The following is a 20,983-nucleotide window of genomic DNA, read 5'->3' as shown; positions in this document are numbered from 1 at the left end:
CCTCCTCTTGTTGGTATATGCTCCGTGAGCAGCTTGTTTGTTTGTTGTTTTGTTGTGTTTTTAAATTATGATAGGCAAAAAACTGCTGAGAACCTCTGCATTCTGACTTCTAATTATTTCATTAAGGCTTGCAATCATTTTTTTAAATATAATCTCAGAATCCTTTGGACAAAGGAGCATGCTACATTTGAACCAAATACAGAGTGAGTTCAGCGGCGAGCTTCTGTAGTAGATGACTTCAGAGGCTGTGTGTGTTGCAACATCAAAAGTAATTTATTTAACATCAGCTTTCTGATGATACTTTTGAACAAAATATAGTCTTTTTAATTGTTTCCACAGACGTTCATTAAAAATAAAAAAGCGTGCTCTGCAAAGCTAGTTCAGCTCCTGATTTGCATAACTAGCTTCAATTTGAAAAACTTGATAGAGAAATGGGATTGTGTTTTTCTGCTGGCTGGCACAGATTCACAGAACATGTTTTTTTTTGTGTTGATTAAATAGTAAATTAAATGTAGCAGACCAGTAAGATTTATTACACATTATTGTTAAAATCCTCCTTTGAGCTTCCCTTGCAAATATCATTTCCAGGCTGTGTGCGCTCTGGCCTGGCTAGGTAAGAGGGCAACTTTGCTTCTTGGTTGCTCCAGAAAAAGAAAGTAAAGAGGGGGTCAGCGAGTCCTTGCTGCTCCAGCAGGAGCTGGATTGCAAAGATTATTTTGATCTATGTTAAATTTGGTCATGCCAGGAACTCAAACAAGGATGAGATCTCTCTGTGACCCATTGCAGTTGTTTAGGGATAGCTGGGAGAACGATAACTCCTTTAACAGGAGATCCCAGAAAGCCTATCAGTATTAAAATAATAATAATGAAAAGCCCCCCAGCCCATCAGTCTGTGCAAAATGTTAAATGTAGTCTGCAAAACAGTGCACTTCGTTGTCTCCTGAGCCATGCTTTGTTGTGGCCGTGCTCCTTGCCTTCACAACCTGCCCCTCCCACGGTGTTGTTCTTTTAATATTAACACTTGGCATTACAGCTGAGGAAAGTGATTGGGATGTAGCACTCCTGGGTTTTAGTGGTGGTCTTGGCAGTGCTAGGTTAATGGTTGGGCTTGAGGACCTTAGAGATCTTTTCCAACCGAGCATTCAGTGATTCTGGTTCTGTAACACGGCAGCATCCTGATTTTGGTGAGCTTCAGAAGCAATGAGCATTGGGTGTACTGCGTGAGAGGCTGCTGAGCAGTGTTTCTCTAACACCCCAAGTCCACATTGCTGCTCAGCTTCAGGTTGTCGTGGGGCTCACGGTGCTCCTGGCTCTGGGCGGCAAGCAGGAGCTGGCTGCATGGAGCTGATTTGTGTGCAGGAGGCATCCCGATTACGCTGCAGCTCCAGGAGTGGGATGTCTGCAGGTCATTGGGACAGAGGATTGTAACCTAAAGCAGCCCTTTGAGCTCAGTGACTGATCTTGTGGAAGGGAGAGTAATTAGAAGCACCGTGTAGGCACTGAGACTGTGGTAGGTTAATGACTTAATTCATTGCTGCGCTGCTTTCTGCTGTGGAAGATGACACAGACTTCAGAAGAAGGAGATGAAACATTCAGCCCTTCCTCTTCTGAGGAGAGCTGTGGGCTACTCCTCCTGCCTAGCGCCCAGATCAGCTGAAGAAAAACCGGGATGGTGGTGGTAGAGAGGCAGGAAAACAAATAACTTGTTCTCGCTGCTCTCGCCAGCTGCTGGAGGCGTCCGGACAAATTTGTAAATTGCTCTAATTTCTTGGGGTTCTTCGTGTGGTTCTCCCTGCCCTGCTGGGGAGGGAAACGCACTCATTTCTGTCTGCAGCTGGCCTGGGAATTATACTTCATCGCGCTGCGGTTTTGGGGCAGTCATCCATGACCACCTCCCAGGCCGTGCTGCGCTAGCACCGAGCCCTTCACTAGGAGCGTGGCCCCGAGGTTGCCTGGCATGGCCTGGGGGGATCTTACAGCCCATTTTTGTCCTAATCCCATGCTCAGAAGGCTGGCGGTGCATGGTGTTGAGCCCTGCCAGCCGAGGGAGCTCTGCTGGTAAGGCAGGAGTCTCTGCCCTCGGCTCGCTGCAGTCCCCAAAGCGATGCTAAAAAACGAGAGGGGAGGGCTGTGGGCTGTGGGGGTGGTGGTGGTGGTTGGTGACTGGCCCACGGACATGCATATGGCCCCAGAAATTGCCATTTCAGTTGTTTTTATTTATTTTTTTCTTTCTTTCTGGTAATTAATAATGCATTTTTTTCATAGTTTGGTCTCTCTGCACGCATGTATGCTTTGCTGAAGTGAACTCTCGCTGCAAACTTTCTCACGCAAACAAAAGCAAGTCTTCCTAAAACAGAGCAGCAAAAGCAAAACAAACCCCCATATGCTAACTAAGCTCTTCTATTCTTTTTTTTTTCTTTCTTTTTTTTTTTTTCTGGCTGGAAAGAAAACAATTTTTCTTGTATAAATCTTGACGCTCTAGTAGCTTTTTGCTATACGCTGTGGTTTTGGGGCCAACATCCATACACAGATAAATATTCCAAATGCCAGATGTCAGCACACGCTGGGTAAATGCTTAATAATCATGAAACCCCGAGCCCTTGGTTCTGTCCCAGCGGAAAGCGGTGTGATAAAGGAGATTTCTGCAAACAAAGCTGTAGTGAGGGGGTTCCTCCGGGGAGAGGCAGAGGATATGAGAGTTAATCAAATTTGCCTTAAGTCTAAAGGAAGTCTTTTTATATTCTCTGTGTGCCCTGACCTTTTCAATTGCTCATTACATGGGCTTTTCTCGTCCACTGGGTGTCTCTCACTCCTGGCTCTCATCAAGAGGCCTCTGGTTGTGCGAGAGCACACCAGGTGCACAAAGAGAAATGTCATTTTGCAGCCAATAACTGTCTGCAATGGGAAATCTATTGGCTCTATCTAGAACCAAATAAACCTGAAATTGAGAGTAAAATGAGAGCAACAAGAAACTAATTGGAATTGTGCGCTGTGCTTTTCATCTGTGACGGTCTTCAGAAGTAGTTCCCCTGTGGTCAGTACATACGCTTATAGGTCTTTACCTTAGGTGTGCCTTGGGCTTCTTACAATTACAGCTCAGAATTAAACCAACTGTGATTGTACGTTGAGGGTGACCTGATGAAGCAGTTTTGCTTCGCTTTCACTATTGCTCACAATGCTGGAGGGTTTCAAGTGGCAGCTTCTTCATTCAGACTTCATTTTGGCATTACACTTAGCTGGATTTCTCCAGTTCTTTCATTAGACTGGAAGAACACACTCAGGCACTGTTCAGGGCAGCTTTTGCCATCTTCTCGGTGCCTTCTACAGACACTTCTGCCAAACAATCAAAACACCAAAAAAACAACAACCAAACACCACCAAACCATCAGTAAGGTGCTGCTACCTCTTGTAAGCAACCCCCTGGACTTTTTCTATTGCATGCCTCCATGGGTGAAGATCCCACGTACATACTTACCCTCAAGAAGCGGTGATGCAGCGTTACCAAATTTGTGTTCTAGGTTTCTGTAGCTGTCACTACAGGGACTGCAGCTTTTCCTACCGCTACTCTCACTGAAGGCAGCGTGGCAGAGGCTCCAGCTCCCCGTCTCTCTTCAGAGGCATTCTGAGCATTGTTCAGCTGGGAGGGAAATAATGTGGACTTGGATTCAAGGCTTGGGTCTTGACTGATGTTGGCTTTATCTCTAAGCTGATTACAAAGATACTGCTAATATTGAGTGTAAAAGGTTTGTTTCCATCTTTTCTCCTTTCAAACTTGATTAGCAAGTAAGCATTTGCCTGGAAAAAAGAGAAGATGATACCCTCCTTGGGTCAGGAAAGGCCCTGAGCTGCTTTAGAACAATTGTGGCATTCTTCTCTCACAGTTCTTTCCCTCATATTTATTTTTGGCTCAACCACTTCCTTCTGAATTTCTGTCATTAGAAAAAAACAAACAAAAAAAAAGGCTTGGCTTTGGGACCTGCAAATTCCATCAACGTAGTGAAGTCTACCACAGGAGCTGTTTGGCAGAACAAAACTTAACCTTACGTCTTCTCCCAAATTGCCTGTACTCTCAAGCAGCAGTAGCTATTTGAACTGTTCTTCTTCATTCTAGAGCGCTCCACAGGATTCAGAATTAGACCACCCGCCTGGTAAGGGGCACGGCATAAAAAGGAGCCCCCAGGAAAACAGTGTTGGAGGATCTGGAGCTCAGGACATCTCAGAGCTTCTTCCTGCTGCTGTGTGGCTGGCCGAGAGCACATCTCCATTGATACCAGCACCTACAAGGTAAGAAATTAGTTTTTTTCTCATTAATATAATCAAAGCCCCGTTGCTGATGATAGCTGGGCTATGTTTGCTAATTTTCTGTTATTGTGCAGCTGATTTTCAGTATCTGTCATCCTGAAGGATGATGGTGGTGCATTCTTCACAATAACCCAACAAATGCAAGGCTGCTCACTATTTACCAAGCTGGCTTCCTCGCCTCACTGCATAGCTATAAACAAGGCTCTAGCTGTTGTGGTAACCCTTGACCTCAACTTCCTATGCTTTTCCACACGCTAATAAACTCTTATCTGAGACAGAGGAACGTTGAAAAGTCTCTTGCACGGTCATATTATTGTGAAGTAAGACATAATTGTAAACAATTGCAAAATGCCATGCTCTGCTCTGCGTAAAAATCCAACTAAAAGTCTCAACCCAGCTAATACTTACTAGTATCTTACTTTCTAAATGTCTTAATATTCACCTGATGAAATCAATAGATACACTTTCAGAGCTAAAGTATTATTCAGTGGGATTAAGGGTGGCAGGAGGTAACATAATTCGGCTTTTATTAAATATCCTGAAAGGAAATTTTTCTCTGAAGCATTAATATTTTTTACTTGAATGCTTTGGTTTTCTTGTGCTACTAAGCTGTTCCTCTGCTACAGGGAAGAAACCATCTAATACTGGCATGATTTTAACACGGGGCTGAATGCTTTCCAGCTCATCAGTGTTACCTGGGATGGAAGGATAAATACATTTTAGAATGAGTAGCTATAATCTGCTGGTAAATGGGTAGGACTGTTTGGCTGTGGACATCTTTTAAAGTGTTTTCACAGACTGGAGAATTCACTGCAGAAAGACCAGCCACATCCTTTTCAAGTGGAGTGGGTGTGCCATGGGCTGCTTTATGTTTCCACCAGCCCTGGCTACATGTTTTGATTGCCAGTGTCTTTGAAAAAAGTAAATGTAAGAAGTGAAAAGCAAGAGCAAACAACAGCTACAGTCAAGTAAAGTATTTCAAATGCTGTTCCCTGTGATAGCATTAGCTTAAAAAGCTCTTTTCTTTTATATGAGATGATGAAGATTAAGCATACAATTATTGATGTCATGCAACGGTTTGTGATAATTTCAGTCCAAGTGCAGGTAATAACTAAGGTGATAATTGACAACTTCAGAGAAGCTTGGAGAAATGGCAGCATCTAAAAAAAATTACCTAGAGAAAGCAGCTTACAGTCCTGAAGGGTTGGTTTGGCTGTGCTATGGAGCATCATTCACACTAGATAGAAAACAATAAATTTGGAGTAGTGATGTAGACTTGATTTTTTTTTTGTTTTGTCATTATTGTTAACAAACAGTACGTGTATCCTCTAGCTTCTGGTTTCTCTTGGCAGAGCTGTCCATAATCACTGTGTTATATGCATGTGTAATGATGAGTAACCACATTGAACTAGCTGAAGAAAATATTTATTTCTTGGAAGCCACTTGGTGTGATGTGTTGTGACTTGTGCCAATAAAATAGGCATTTTCTGCTGGTCTTATCAATACACAGTCATGCTAATGGAATGCAAGAGAGAGATGTGGGGGGAATGATGCCTACATGTATTAGTAACCTCTGAATTTCATCTGTAGGCCTAGAAAGCCTAATGTTCCTGCAGGTTAGGGTTGTTTGTGACACTGCCAAATGATGGGGATTAGGCTGTGTTCCCCGAACTGCAGCACCCATCCTCTAACAGCATTTGTGCCAGCATCCACCTAACACAGTGCCTGTGCCAGCCACTGACCCGCTTCACGTCCTGCCTTCAGCCTGGGAGCAGCAGCAGAACACATCTCAGAGGGCTTCAATTACAGATTGTGCTCTTGTTTCTTGAAGAGTATCTCTGTATTTACTTTCTTGTCCACACAGTAAGGAAGATGCACACACAGCTTTCTCCAGTGGCTGCCTACAAAGACCCAGCTAACCAGCTAACAGGGAGCTGGTAGGGGGAGCACCACTGTTGAACGGTCAAAGTGGAAATCATGCTGATGCTTTGGTATCCTGCAGGACAACAGCAGTTTTTCCAAATATACATGTACATATTTTTAATCTCAAAGTAGCAAGCATCTCTCTTTTTTTTTTTTTTTTTTTTTCCTGTTGTAGCCATGGTAGATGTAACTGGTTAGTAGAGTCTGACTTGAAGCCAGAAGTTGCCCAACAGAGGCTGTGGGGTGGGGGCTCTTGGGTTTTGAAAGGTTGTGGCTGCAGCAAATGAACACTCTTCTTTATATAGGTGTGCATATGTATTATAATTATAAAGTACAGGTATTTCTGTACTCTTCTGCGACCGATTTGCATTTTTTTTTTAAATATAGTGCTCAAAGAATGGCGGAGCTGCAGTTCTTTAGGGTCTCCTTTTAAATTCCAGCCCTGAGAGTACCTAGACTTGTATTGTCACTGCCTGGAACAGCTTAACACATCCCCATCCAAAATCATGACTCTTGTGAGATGAGCATTACACGAATGACTCATTTTGAAGCGATTCATAAGCCTTTTGTTTCAGTAAACATATTAGATGGGCAGGAGCTCAGGCAACTACTTTTTATTTAGCCTTACTCCTGAAACTGCTGGCACATGCCTGGTTTTGGGTGGCTTTAGCCTGCCAAAATAGAAACAAAGACAATAAACGGAAAAAGCTTTGAAGTTTCAGATTCCAGGCTGCTTATTTCAACTTTCACCCCCATATGCTGCCTTGAACGCATCTTTTCCACCCTGAATTGAACTGTTCTAATCTTATGACCTGCTGCCTTCTGATGGAGTATCTGTATGGAAAACTACTGCGTGTTTTTTTCCAATCTTCTGGGTGTCTTTCTTCCGTCCTCCAGAAATTCTCAGAGACTGTTCCAGCAAGTCTTAAATTCTCATGTTTTGGGAGTCGAAATGTCTGACTCTTAGCCTAAAACACTGCTTCACTCCCATTTTTTTAACATGTTGTCACTGGTAGCGTATGATAAAAAGCATCAGCAGCAGCGATTAATCTATCAACCCTCCGTGTGAAATAACTATTCCTCAGCACTTGCAGCAAGCCTGGGGCTTTGCATTGGTGTGTGAGATGTGGCCATGCCTTTCTGCTGGCACGCAGGGAGAGGAGACACCTGGAGAGCCCTCAGCCGGACAGCCCTATCCAGGAGAGGCAATTTTCGTGCAGGACGTGGAACGAGCAGACAGAGCCATTTCAGAGGTACACGCCCAGAAGCAGTGCAGGGGAAGAGGCGCTGGATGCACTTGGCCGCCTTCCCAACTCCTCGTGCTGCGCACAGATCCTGTGGGACCCAAGGGCCACTTCAGGATGCTGAGCCCGAGCTGCCACACATCCTGTGGGACCGTGGGCGCAGTGCCACGCATCCTGCTGGCTCTCGGGATGCTCGGACAAGGACCGGGGGACAGGAGCTGAATGCCTGGCCGTGGTCGCTCGCTGCAGCAGCAATGCAGCTTACGTGGTTAATGGTAGAACATTTTCCTTTGGTCATAGTTAAAATACTGCAGGCACCGCGTTTCACTCTGCGTATGGAACCGGGAGGTGAAAAGTGATTGGGGTTTTGGGCAGAAGAGGGAGATGGTTCCCAGGGGGATCATATAGATCATTTTCCTGCCTCACTTTTTCCTGAAATCTTAGCTAGCCAGGGAGGGCGGGGGAATCTGGCTGCTGTTAGCAGCCCTTTGGTGATGATGGATTTCTCATGTGCTTGTTTACACTGAGAAGTTCAAATAGCATCTTGCTTTGCCTCTAAAGCTGTGTTTTTTTATTTTTTATTTTTGAAGGGAATGTGGAAGTGATTTCTGTATTCCTAATTAATTTTCAATTGCTCTTAGGAGAGATTAAGATGCAGAATTCTGTACGTCAAGTCAAAGGCCCCCAGTGCGGCGTGTCCAAATGTATGAACTCCAAACTTAAACCCTGGTCTCGTGTGTCAGGGGAAATAGAACAGAAATGGCTGAGCAGCAGCTAAGGGCTGGCTGTGCATTTGTCCCCTTCAGTGCTTTCTAAATTTGTACTCAGATTTCCGAGTGTTACACTCCTGGGAATATAACCACTCCGGCTCCGAGTTACATCAGCTGGGGACGGCAACCGTGTGTGACCGCTGGGTTTCAGAGGCTGTGGCACTTGGTGATTTTCCCTCACAAGTGGGACTGGGTTAGAAAGGCGCTGCCCTTTTAACAGCTACTAAATGTTTTAGAAGAAAAGCAAGGGAATAAGGAAAGGAAAATTTGGGTTATCTGTGATTTTTCTGTTGTTAGGTCATCACTTCTGGTTGTTTATCAAGTAGGTTTAACCTCTTGGGGCATCTCAGTTTCCCCACACACACTCAGAGCAAACACCACCCAGACGGTTTATGGCTGGCTGCTGCTCTTTTTATCTCCTGGCCCCTTGCCTTTGCTGTGGATGGCAGAGCAGGGAAATGGGCTCCGTGTTTATGGCTGGTGGATTGGGCAAGTCTCTTAATTCGGAAGTATTTATGGGAGACGCGCTGTAAGTTGTGGATTTCTTGACACCCTTTATGCCTACACACCCTAAACAAAACCCAGCCAGTGCTGTCCTAATAAACGTCTTTAGCAACCAGCAGTGCTCTTAGATTGGTCCAGGATAACTCCGACCAACCACAAGATATCCTGGAGGTGGAAGGGGTTAGCTACGGATATTAATTGGTAAATTGAGATGTGCTCCCAAACAAGCAATTTCTCAGTAATTATTTATGTAAAACAAACACTTTAGATGTAAAAAGATTTAACTTCTTGTCGTTTGATGTCATAACTGGAAGGATAGCATTCATATGGTCAGTTCGTTAAAACCCTGAACTTGCAAATCCTTAAATGTGTGCCTTACTTCTAAGACATGGGAAAGGTTCCCTTTGATGTCTCTTGTGTGCAACGAGACACTTGGGTATTTCGAGTTAAATATGCACCTAGGTCTTTGCATGACTGCATTTTATTTTTATTTTCTTACCTATCATCAATTCCATGCAGCAATTATTCCTAGCAAAATGACTCTTTGTGCCCTGAGCCCTACCCAGATGATGAGGAACTCCAACATTCTTTCATGCTTTCTCCTTTGCATGTTTTGTTTTAAACATTACCCCACGGTATGAATTTTTCCCTTAATAATGTCAAGCCAGTTCAGATTGCCATCAAAAGAGATCAAGTAACCACAAAAGAAAACACACTTTCTTTTTTTTTCCTGTATATAGGAAAAAAAAGTTTATAGCCACAGCTTGATGTTGTTCATAGTGAATGGGTTGTCTGAAAATACAGGCTCACTGCAGGTAATTATTGATTGTTAACGAATTTTAATGTAGATTGGGTTTTCCTAAGAGGGGAATTATCTTCAGCCTGTGGTGTCACTTCCCTGTAGTGTCATCCCCTTTAAAAAGAGTGGAAGATAATGGGGCTTTAAGAGGTCGTCTATTCCATCCTTCTGCCCTAAAGTAGGATCAACTGTGCTTAAGTCATTCCTGACAGATGTTTGTCTAACCACTAGCAGTGTCTTGCAAATAGCAAAAAATTAAAAGGAAGGTGTAGGATATGTTCCTGATATGGATTTCCATGTTAACTTTATCAAGAGGAGAAACTTAAATGGAAATATCCAAACAGGTGATTGGAAATTAAAGCCTTTCAGTTCTAGGCTGTGGTCCTGAATAAAACATGGAGACAGGCTGAAGAAGCACAGGAGATGAGTGTGCATTACTTCATTCAGAAAGTGATAGTTTAGATTGCCCTCCAAGCATGTGCCAGCACTTTCATTTTAATTCTGTTCAGCATACATTACTCACAAGGCTGCCCAGACTCCTCCTTCATCTGCTCCCAAGTAAAACAAACAGGATTTCAGCATTACCATGCACCAGAAAAAGTGTTGTAGTTGCTTTGTAATGGTGAATAGCTTACTTCATAGGATTATTTTCTTCCCTTGAATCTGCAAAGTCATAAATCTGCTGTTACGACTCTTTAGAAAGTTGCTACCAGCTCAGCAGTAGACAATTCATGGTTTTAGCAACTGTATTACAGAAAACGTAACCACGTCAGGCTTGTCTGGAAGAGTTTCGTATTTGATAGCTGCAAATATAAGCGCAATGCAACAAAGAGGCCCTGTCTGTAAAGGTCTTAGAGGAATTTCCTAAAATCGTAGAATAAAATCACTCAGCCTCCTGGGGGTTAGAGGGCTTCTTCCCCCCAGCCTGAACGCCGTGTCTCTGCCGGGAGCCTGCTTCCAGGTTGAAGGATCCTGGGCACCCAGCTGCTAATGAGCAGTTTAATCAATAAGAAGATGAACCTGCAAAATGAACAAGAAGCCAGAATGGCAATTGACTCCCACTTTTTCCATCCCCTCCCCAGTTCAGCTCTGTGGTTACTGCACCGTCTCCTCTAATTAAGCTTCCCGGAGTGCCAAATCAATGCCAGGTGATAAAGACTATTCCTTCTTTAGGGAAAGCCTCCTGGCATCTCCGGGTTGTTTGTTCAGGTCCCATCATGTCCCCCGTTGGCAGCGATCCAACAGATACCAAATATTGCTTTGCCACCGGTGGTGTTCCCTGTGTCAGTAAGTTTCATACGGAGCAGTGTTTTCAGTGTGCTGGGAAAAAAATAAATCCTTTTGGCAAAACAATTTCAAAGAGTTTAAATAAAATATATTGGTGTTATAAATTAAGTGTATACAGTGAGGTTAAGCGTTGCTGGAACTTCATTAAACAGGAAATTAATTGCATGTTACAGATATTTTTCCTGAGCTTTGAGGTTTACCCCAACATAGGTAGATTTGAATAGCTCTTTAAAGGCTAGCTCATTTTCCATCCCAAGGATTCTGAAGAAGGATTTTTAGGATCACATTCAATTTTACACGCAGCCCTCTCATGAAGAAGTTGCTTGTGGCATTGCCCAGCTCTCTGCATAAGGGGATACGCAGTGACCACAGCTGGAAGTGCATTTTGTGCAGCACAGCACAGCCCAAAATCATGGGGCATCCCATTACTTTGGATGGGAGGAGGCGGGCAGGCATTTTGTGCCAGGTAAATGCTCAAAAAAAACCCTCTTCTTCCTAGGTTCAGTGCTATGCTCAGTTGGCTCTATATTTCAGTGTCCTTTAAGGCAGTGAACATACGTCCAGGCTCTTCAAGGGAGGCGAGGGGGAAACCAAGGTTAATCGATTCCATCGCCTGCAAACCTGGTGGTGGAAACTGAGGTCCCCGTGGTGTATGTGAAACATCATTTCCTCTGCAGCTACAGCATCCACGTCATCTCTGCTTCCATTTCTTGTATCTTTAGTGGGTGGGGAGGAGATCACACGAACAAGATCTTGTATATACTGAAACCAAACACCGCAGTGAGATGACCTCACAGGGTGTGTTCGGCAGGGTGAGACCTTTGACCAGTTGGCGAGGATCAGCTGTGCTGGCTGGCTGGAGAAAACACACGACAGATGGGCCCTTAAACCTCCGTGACTCAATAAAAGCACGGCCACGCGACAGCACTCACAGCCTTGAGCTCTGTGCAACGTGGCCTCACAGAAAGGTTTTTCCTTTCTGCTTCTTGGCAGTGCTGGTGTTTCTTCTGGTGCTTTTGTTGCTTTTTTTTCCCATGTTGCTCCTCAATATGTTAAGGGCAGGGGGAATATCTAGCTAATACAGACTGAGGAAGGGTTAAAATGCATGTCATGAGCGAGGTAGCTGTTAGGCAGGACTGGGACCGAGGTCACTTACTGCTGTACCAAGCATCACTCACTGGGCCTGATGGTTTGGCTCCTGGCAGCAGGTTTTCGGCTTCTTGATGCATGTTCTGCATGGCTTCGAAACACCCATGGCATGAGTTGTTTTTATTCTTTGCTTCTTTTCCTCTCTTGACCTGAAACGAATAAACATTTCCATTGTTGGCAGCGTCAGTAATGAAGGCACCAGTAGCTCCAGCGCTGAAGATTTGCCCAATCCAGATTCAAGCGTGGTGCCTGCAGAGGTGACAGCACAGAGCGGTGCCTTGCAAGACCATGGAGGACAAGCAGGCTGTGGTGTCCTGCAGCACACAGCAGAAGCAAGAGAGGGAAATCTGCCTACCCCGATGCCTTTAGCAGGCTCTTCTGAAAAAGATGTCGCAGCAGATCTTGCAAGCAGCAGCGACAAGTTCCCAACCTCAAGCTGCAATGAAGCTGTGCCACCACCAGGTCCAGTGAGTGACAACGAAGAGGGAATAGCCCTTGGCATATCTGAGGACACCGGCCCCGAACGTGACCCTACTGCACCTGCTTCTTTGAAAAGTAGTGAGGATGATCCCAGAAACCCAAGCCTGCAGGCAAGCCCTCCTGCAGCAATGCAAGGAGTCACAGCAATGAATTTGAGTGAGGTAGGGGCGTTGGGGCAGAGTGAGCAGCTGGGTGACGTGAGGGCACCACATGGCAGCACGTCCCCCCAGGGCAAAGGAGCAGGGGATTATTTTACTGCTCAGGAGGCCGAGCAGGAGCTGGGAGTTTTGGAAGTAGGTCAGGCACAGGCTGTAATGCAGCAAGGTAGACAGAACACAGATGGTGGAGAGGGTCTGCTAATGAAAAAGGAAACCTTAATCCGAAATTATCCAGCAACAGGAGGCTCAGAGGGTGAAAAATTTGGAGCAATTACAAACACTCAGAGTTTTGTTGTGAGGCCTGAGATCAGTGAGGTCTGCAGTACACAGAAGGGGGCTGTAAAAACTAGAAGGAAAGAGGCAAACCCAGCTCTGTCTGGGAGCCAGGGAGAGCAATCTGAAGCCTGTACTTCAGTGTCAGAGTTACCCCTTAATGCTCCAAATCTCTTCCCGGTACCAAAGCCAGAAGAATCTTTGAGGGAACATGTGCCTGGAAACGACTACCAAGATCTGATGAAAAGCGAGGCAACGAAAACAGCCTCTGAAAAAAATGAACCCGGTTTTGAAAGAGAGCTTCAAAAGGAGGATGAGCTTGTTAGTGCAGAGCACTTCAGTGCGCCTTTATCATTTAAGCAAGAGGAAGAGCAAAACTCAGCTGTCACAACTGAAAGCCAAAAAGACGAAGCCAGTAGCAATGAAATCATAAAAGCCGATGATGTGTCTAGAGAAAGCACCACGCTTTCTGAAGCAGAAACCACTATCAATCCCACCAAGGAAATTTCCCCGGTAGATAAAAGATCATTACTGCAAGAATATGCATTAAGCACTTCTCTGAGCAGAGCCGTGGAGCTGAATCAAAAGGGAGCTGATGTGAGTGTGTCGGGAGAGAAAAACAGAATGGGAGCAGAGGAGGCACACGTGGCAGAAACCAGCGTGTTATCTGAAGGGCCCAGTGGGGCAGAAAGGCAACTGTTGAGCTCTCTTAGTAGCCACGAGCAGGATGGGCAAGACACCCCCTTGAGCCACAATCCTGGGGAGTTCGGTCTCTGTGAAAAGACTTCAGCAGGTGGCCCAAAGGAAGAAGCTGTGGGAAAGCCCCTGCAGTCAGGCAGTGCCTTGAAATCACCTGAAGACCACTCAGAGCCTCTGGGCTGTAGGCCTGAGCAAGCACTGAGCGAGGAGGAAGCAGCTGCCACAGATGACCCAGAGAACAAGGCCTCGCCGCAGCGTCCGAGGGCAGGCTGCCCACCGAGCGTTGATTGCTCTCACGCTGGGACAGAAGAAAAAACTTTGGGCCAGCCAGGCTCTAATGGGGCTGAAGAGGTTTGTTTAGCTGGGGCACACAGTTCACCGCTCCTCCGCCCTGAGAACAATCGTGTTGTGCACAGTAAGCAGGATGAGTCCTGGGAAGAGGCTTGTCCTAGAGGAGCCGCGTTAGAAACTGGGGACAAAACGGAGAGTCAAGGCAAGCCTGGGAGCTACGGAAAGTCAGAAGAAAGCACTAAAACATCCAAATCAGTGCTTGAACATCAGGGATTAAATGAATTGGCAGGGCCTGTGGGCTGCATTGCTGTTCAAATTGAGGAGGACCCACAAGTTTCAGAACAGCAGAGTGGTCACCTCAGTGACGTGCCTCGCAGCGATGCTTCATGCAGCACAACCAGGGACAGCAAAGAGCACGAGGCTGCTGTTCAGCAGGAGAAACACCACACTGCAGTGACAAGTTTTGTGGAGGACAAGGATTTGGCACTGAAAACTGAGCACGAGTCTGATACGTTGATGCAAGCTCAGCAGGAGCAAGGGGCTGCAGAAAGTCATGGAAATGTGCAGGTGGCTTGTGCTGGAGTTGGTAGGGCAGAGCTCACCCCTCAGCCAATTCAGGAGGAAGGAGTGGGTGACAGCACCAGTGGGGACAAGCGCAGCTCTTCACTAACCCTGGAGTGCAGTGCTGGAGAACTGCAGCAAAACACAGATGTTCCAGTTGATCTTCCCCATGTGGAGCAGACGGAGAAGTCGGTGAGTGCTGGTGACAGAGACCAGGCTTTGAATGCACGACACAAGCAGCAGACGCACCAAAGCAATCCGACAGGTGTCGCAAGAGCAGATGATCAGGAGCACACAGAAAGACCTCTAAAACCTGAGCTGGAACCAAAGCATCACAGCCACATACCAGAAATGCCTCTAAGCATTTCCGACAACCTTAATGAAGAATCTGCTGTGCCACGTCCAGCACCAGCCCAGAGCGACTCTGGCACGGCAGCAGAAGAGGATGAGGCTGGAAGTAGTGCCGGGCTGCCAGAGGATGCGTGCAGCCGTGAACACCTGCCAAACATTGCTGGTGTGACCGTGCTTCATTTGCAAGATTGTAACGAGCAAAACAAAACCAATCTCGAGGCAGAAGAAAACTGCTGCAGTAAGCAAAACCCAGACAAGCTCAAGCAGGGCAGTAATTCTTTGATCTCAGCTAGTCAGCATGAAGAAGCGTGTCAGAGCGAGACGTTTGCTGAAGAATCTGACAAGAGTGAGCAGCCAGTCAGCATGTGCAGGATAAAAGACAGCGCTGGTGCAAGCCATGCTTCTGCTGTAAACGCTCTTCCAGGGACGCAGAATTCAGCAAGTGCCACCAACACAGCCCAGACTTTGCCAAGTGCTCCTGAAATAGCATGTATTTCTGATAATTTTGAGGAAAACGATCCTCAAATATCTAGCCCAGAAACTCAAGAGAAGCTGTTATTAGTGGCAAAAAGCTCAGGAGGGACCGAGGGTCTGGCTGCTGCTGGAGGACTCGGACAGACAGACGGAAACACGCAGCTAAGTTGTGAGGACAGTGCTGCTATCCACGAAACAAGCGATGTGCAAAGCGATAAAAGTCCAGGGGCAGAAGGATGTCTCTCCCTGTTAGAGGCTCACGGGGAAGCAGTTCCCACTGATAAGCCTTATAAACCCAGCTGCATTCAACTGGCACCAGAGGAGCCTGGGTTTTGCCAAGCTGATTTTCCAGCCCCCCCTCCGCTGACCTCCGCGGTCAGTCATCCCAGCCAGCAAGCTGGAAGCAGGGCGAACAATGGCACTGGGGGGGAATTACTAAATAATGAGCTGGGAGCTGTAGCGTGCCAGAACGTCTTAGAAAGCAACTCCAGCTCGCAGATGGCTGCAGGTTCTCAGGTGTCCGTGCATTCAGGTCCTTCACCTGGGGTAAGCACAGGTAAAAGAGCCGACTCAGAGCCCAGCTCCGCAGGGGGCAGGCACGACAGCGACAAAGATGTTCCAAACCCAAGTTTTCAGGGAGAAGGAGAGAGGAGTTTAACCCTGCCGGAGGCTTTAAGCGTGGGGCAGAGTTCCGGAAACTTATCCCAGTTTAATTCGGAGAAGCTGAAGAAAGAGCTATCCGCAATTAAATCCAAAGAAACAAAAGGTGATGTAAACTTCAAAGCGCAGCAGAGTGACAGTTCAGCAGAGGCTCTGTTAGCTCTCCCTGCTGCAGAAGGGAAGCTGCTGAGCCTTTCATCTGTTGGTAAACAAGGCGGCTGTAATGAGCAAATCGCACCCGGCATCTGCGTAGATGACAAGTGCAGTGTGATCTTAGAGAAGCCTGGGAATTTAGAAAAAATGGAAGAGCTATTAAAAGAGAATTGCAGCACAACCAGGGCAGAGATCAGTACTTCCAGGCAGTCTGCGGAGAAGGAGCATGAGCTTCTGACTCCCAGCTCTCTGGGAATCGGCTCCAGCCTCCCGGCCTTCAGGGAGCACATCAGCCAGATATTTAAGAAAACAGTCCACAGCACGCTGAGCGCTGAATTACCCCAGCTTGTGCCTGAAAACCATGCGGGCTTCAAGCAGAGCACAGTGGCCGAGGGTCTGGTGCAGCCGAGCAGCGCTGAGAACTTTTCTGCATCGGTCGAGGGGGGCAAAGCAGCTCCTGAGGGCACCTCGGGAGCACAGGGGCCAGAGCTGCCTTTAGCTGCTGAGCCTTCCTGTGCTGCTCCCGCACCTCTGCTACCAGAAAATGCAGTGCCACCAGCCAGTCTCCGGGACGCTGAGGAAAGCAGGCAGCCTGCTGGTTGCTTAGAAATGCTCCCAGGGTCAGAGGGCTCTGCAGCTGCTGAATGCTGTCTGGAAAACCTGCAGAAGGCGAACGGAAACGCTGAGCACCCCGAGAGCAGCGAGATGGAAAGGAAGGCAGGCGTGTGTGCTAGGGGTGTTGATCCTGAATCGCTAATGAGCTTGGAGAGAAAGAAGCAAGGCCCGGCTTCATCTGACGGGGCAGCAGCTGAGAACTTCCCTGCGTGTTCTGACAGGGAGCCACAACCCAGCGGAGCTGGGATTTCTGCAGGCAGCATGCAGGAGGGTGACTTCGGCGATGCTGCTACCGCAGAGGAAAATAACTTAATTACAGAGGGTACTTCACAGCCGGTTTCATCTGAAGAGGATGTAAGTTGTCAGCCCGAACACTGCCAGGATCCTGAGCCAAACAAAGAGGGGAAAAATGAGTACAGTGGTCCAGACACTGCCAAGAGCATCTCTGATGTGGCAGCTTCAGCGCTTGTTCCGGGAGGATCTTACAGTTGTGAAAAACTGCCAGACAACTTTAACGTGTTACCTGGGGAAAATCAGGAGACACGTGCTCATGGCAATCTTGTGCATGACATTAGGTCTCAGAGTGACACGGAGATGATACAGGATGAGCCAGGGAATGGGAAATGCCTGGAAACATCAGCAAGTACGCAAGATCCACAGCAGGAAAATAAAGGGGCCATGCATGGGTTAATGGATTACTTAAAAAATGAAGCCAGCCAGAATGGTTGCTTGCAAAGTGACTCTCAGCTAGAATCTGGCACTATGACTGAGGGCGATGTACAAGAAAGCAGTAGCACAGTGCTAAGCACGGCAAAGACAGGTAACGAAAAAGCTGGAGACATCCCTGAAACAGGTACTGCGAGGATGTTAGTCACCGGCGAGGGTGGCTTAGCTTTAAACTCAAGGACTGGAGAGCTGCAGACAGAGCTGTGCAAAAATCCCTCTGCACCTATCACTGGGATGGAGCAGGGCGAGTGCTCTGAGCGTGCAGACCCCTCCGGTGCTGCAAATCAGCCGGGCAGGATGAATTCAGAGCATGAAGGCTCGCCTCAGGATGCCACAAGAAAGCTACCCCCGCTTGCATTTATGGAGCCTACGACACTTGACCTCAGCAAACTTCCAGATGTGGCTGTGGCAGGACTGCCCACTGAAAGGTATTTACTCTAAATTGCTATGTGGAACGGTTGTCAGGACCCTGGGGCTCAACGGGGATACAATTTTCGAGGCGGCTGCGCATTGTCTGGGAGGGCAGGGCAGTTACTATGCTCTCGAATTTCTTTTTAATTCCTCTTGTGTTTAAATGGGGACTAAGTGGGAGAAATTTGAAGTAACGTCTAGGGTCTGGGTGTCCTAAAACCTGAGGAGTGTAATCCTTAACTGTCCCACTTGCTGTTCCAGTTTCCTACACTTGTCCGTGCGGATTTGTTTGTGCTTCCCAGCATTCACATCTCGTAGCCTAAAGTTAGGCAACCAAACAGCACTTCCTAGCCTGAAGTTAGTAGGCTTCTGCCTAAGCGTTGGTGACCCAGTTCCATCAGACCTGCAGCCTTCACATGGCGGGCTGCAGCACTTAAAAACAAGCCTCCAGCATAACCCAATTACTCACAGTTAGTTGTCTGGGCCTCCCTCTTATCCTCCCGCATGTTATAATGGCACTGACAGCGCCTTTGATCACTGTATTATTCAGTGTTTCTAATGACATGATGTTGTTTCAGATGTGAATTCGTAGCTGGGACTCACGGAGTCTAGGAATTGTTGCTTTTTTATTATTATTTTTCAAAATCTAGTAGAAACGAGAAAGGCCTTTTTTTGTGGGAGCTTTTACTTTGCTGCCTGGGTTCCCAGCTCGATGTGCAGTTAATTCAAAAGAATTATGAGTTAGGATCAGTGCTTTGCTGCTATCTGCTTTCTTTGTAACCCCAGAAAGTTTCCTGGATGCTGTCCCCCTTTCCTTCATCAGCTCGTCTTACCAACAAAACGTAGGGCTACAAGTGCTGGAGTCTGGCCTGTACGACTTTCTCTTTAAGGCTCTGCCCGTGAAGTGACAATGAAATTAGAGCCTGGTGTTCGTCTCCAGTTCCCTTTTTCTCTTTGTGTTTCCCTTTACGGGCAGCTTCGTGGTCCCACAGCCTTGCCATGACCACGGTGGTGGTGGTTGTGGTGGCCTGGTTCAGAGGCCTCCGAGGCTCCAGGCTCTGCGCATGTGTGTGCAGCAGGGCGGGTGTCACACTTTAAATAAATACCTGTGGCGAGCAGGGCAGGGCTCTCGGAACAGCTGCTGGCAATTTGTGGAGTGGTTGCTTCATACTTGCATATGTGTCAGGAATTCACGCTCACCTGCTTCAGCAGCGGGCGGGTTTGCGCCGACAGGCGGCTGCGACGGCGGGGCCGCGCTCGCACCGAGCGGGCAGGCACGGGCAGGAGGTAGGGAGGGGGCTCTGCTTTCAGCCAGGCTCATTTCTGAGAGGGACATGAGTTTGTTGTGTGGGTGAGAAGCAGAAGAGATGAGCTGGGCTGGCTGGTCGCTCTTCAGAGGGTTGGACACGCTGGCCGGTCGGCTTTTCCTCGGAGCTCAAAGCTGGGTTTGTGTAGTTGAGCTTCAGGCTGTGCTGGGCGTTGCATGTGCTCTGGTCACAGCCGTCTGTTTGTCCCAGAGTGGCCTCCAGGTGCTGATTGCCCTCTGGTTGCTCTGGTTGTGTGAACTATGGTGGCTGTGCATAAAGCTGCGTGCTTTTTGAGGAGCTTGGTGTGGGAATTTGGGCCTGCTGGTTGAAGTCTGGAGATAAAGACTCCTTACACCCCCCTCAAAAATCACCACAAAACAGAAGTATGTTGTACTTAGGAGAAATAAATGCTATGTTCTGAATTACTTCAGCACCAGCTTTTCCCCACCTCCTCTGCCCCTGTGTAGCTCCACCTCTTACGAGATCCCATCCATTGAAACCCCCCTGAATGGCTGGAGGGGCAAAGTTGTGGTCGGGACATCCAGTCCTTGCTAGGATTTCTTTCTGTGGAGGAATTACTTCTCCTCCAGCCGTGGCACGGGGCAGGAGGGTGCCCTTGTGATGAGCAGGACATCCAGGAGCAGCGGGATCCAACGTGATCCCTGCCCCACCGCCTGAAGGAGTGGGACAGTGGTCAACAAAAAAAAACTTTTGTGTTCTGAGGCAATAGCATGGCACCAGTAACTTCCCTGCAAATCTTCAGTGGAAAAGGAAAGTTATTTTTGGAAAGGAGGCTGTGGCTGAAGCAGCAGCCCCACTTTCCTCTGGAAGTGTGCTTACTGTTGGGCGTCTGGCTGCTTCATTTCTTTGTCCGAGTTTTACTCAGAAAAGAAGAGAACTTGAGGGTTTTTTACTCCATACTTCTTCATTTCTTTATAAGGAGGAAAAGGAGACTTGTGTATGTCCATTTTGTGTGTGTCCAGGGAGTCCTTCTACCTTACGCCACCAAAATGCTTCAGTTTGCCTCATGGGGCGCGGGAGATGTTGAGCAGAGCACAGATCAAAATAGCAAATGATATCAAAATTTTGAGGTGTTTAGAGATGGTGTGGAGTTTCCTGATAACTTTCTGTAATTCTACTGGCAGGTACACGCCAAGGGCGATCGTCTCTTGGAAAAGGTGCCAAGGGAGCTTTTTGAGGCAGAGATTTTGTCATTCCTGGCGTGCGTTTGTGAGGCGTGGAAAACAGAGGGCGTCAGTGGCTGACCCGGTGGTGTGGCAAAGCTCGGCTCCTTTACAGCCGCTGGGTGCTCTGGGGCTGTGGAGATGCTTGTGGACCTGGCTTGGGGCTGGGAGTTCAGCCTCAGCCATAAAACACCCAACTTAAAGGGTGAGGGGACTGAGGCAGCACAGCACATCAGGGCCTTCCCCAGCTGTAGCACTGTACCATGGGCCCTGTCCTACCACTGCCGATGGTTTTTGGAAAATCGAGAGTTGTGCTACACTGACTGACATCACCAATGGATATAAACAGTGCTCTCATATGGAAAGTGCATTGCAGCAATTGGCATCCGCAAAGCTACTGGAAAAACGCCGTGTCCTACGCGGAGGTCAGGCACGATCGCTAAAGTTGGTCCAGACATACTTTGGGATCATCTTTGTGCTTTCTTCTTGCCATCAAAAATTGGCAAGTTCGATTGTACAAAAGGAACGTTCACTCCTTCCTAAATACTGACTTGGTCTTTTTTGTCTGCATAACAAATACAGTGCTAAATATTTTAGCAGTCCTGCTGGATGAGGTACCAGGAATGTAGAGCTGCTTTTCAGATCAGTCAAGTGGGTTTTGA

The 20,983-nt window shown here is 47.3% G+C and overlaps 1 protein-coding gene across 9 annotated transcripts in view; it reads left to right on the top strand.

Moving 5' to 3' along the window:
- TACC2 (transforming acidic coiled-coil containing protein 2) overlaps positions 1 to 20,983 on the top strand; it is a 125,092-nt gene that overhangs the window by 21,980 nt on the left and 82,129 nt on the right. For 7 of the 9 annotated variants that reach the window (XM_082764690.1, XM_082764689.1, XM_082764688.1 and 4 more), the window contains 2 exons: positions 4,112 to 4,284; positions 12,160 to 17,847. The exons of 1 other annotated variant lie outside the window; for it this stretch is intronic. In XM_082764690.1, the coding sequence (XP_082620816.1) occupies positions 4,112 to 4,284; positions 12,160 to 17,847 (5,861 nt within the window). The remainder of the gene's footprint in view (positions 1 to 4,111; positions 4,285 to 12,159; positions 17,848 to 20,983) is intronic. One more of the 9 variants, XM_082764694.1, reaches the window with a different exon arrangement.

Source organism: Aythya marila (assembly GCF_965140915.1).
Source record: "Aythya marila genome assembly, chromosome: 7".
Lineage (NCBI taxonomy): Eukaryota > Metazoa > Chordata > Aves > Anseriformes > Anatidae > Aythya > Aythya marila.
This window is presented reverse-complemented; position numbering and strand designations above follow the sequence as displayed.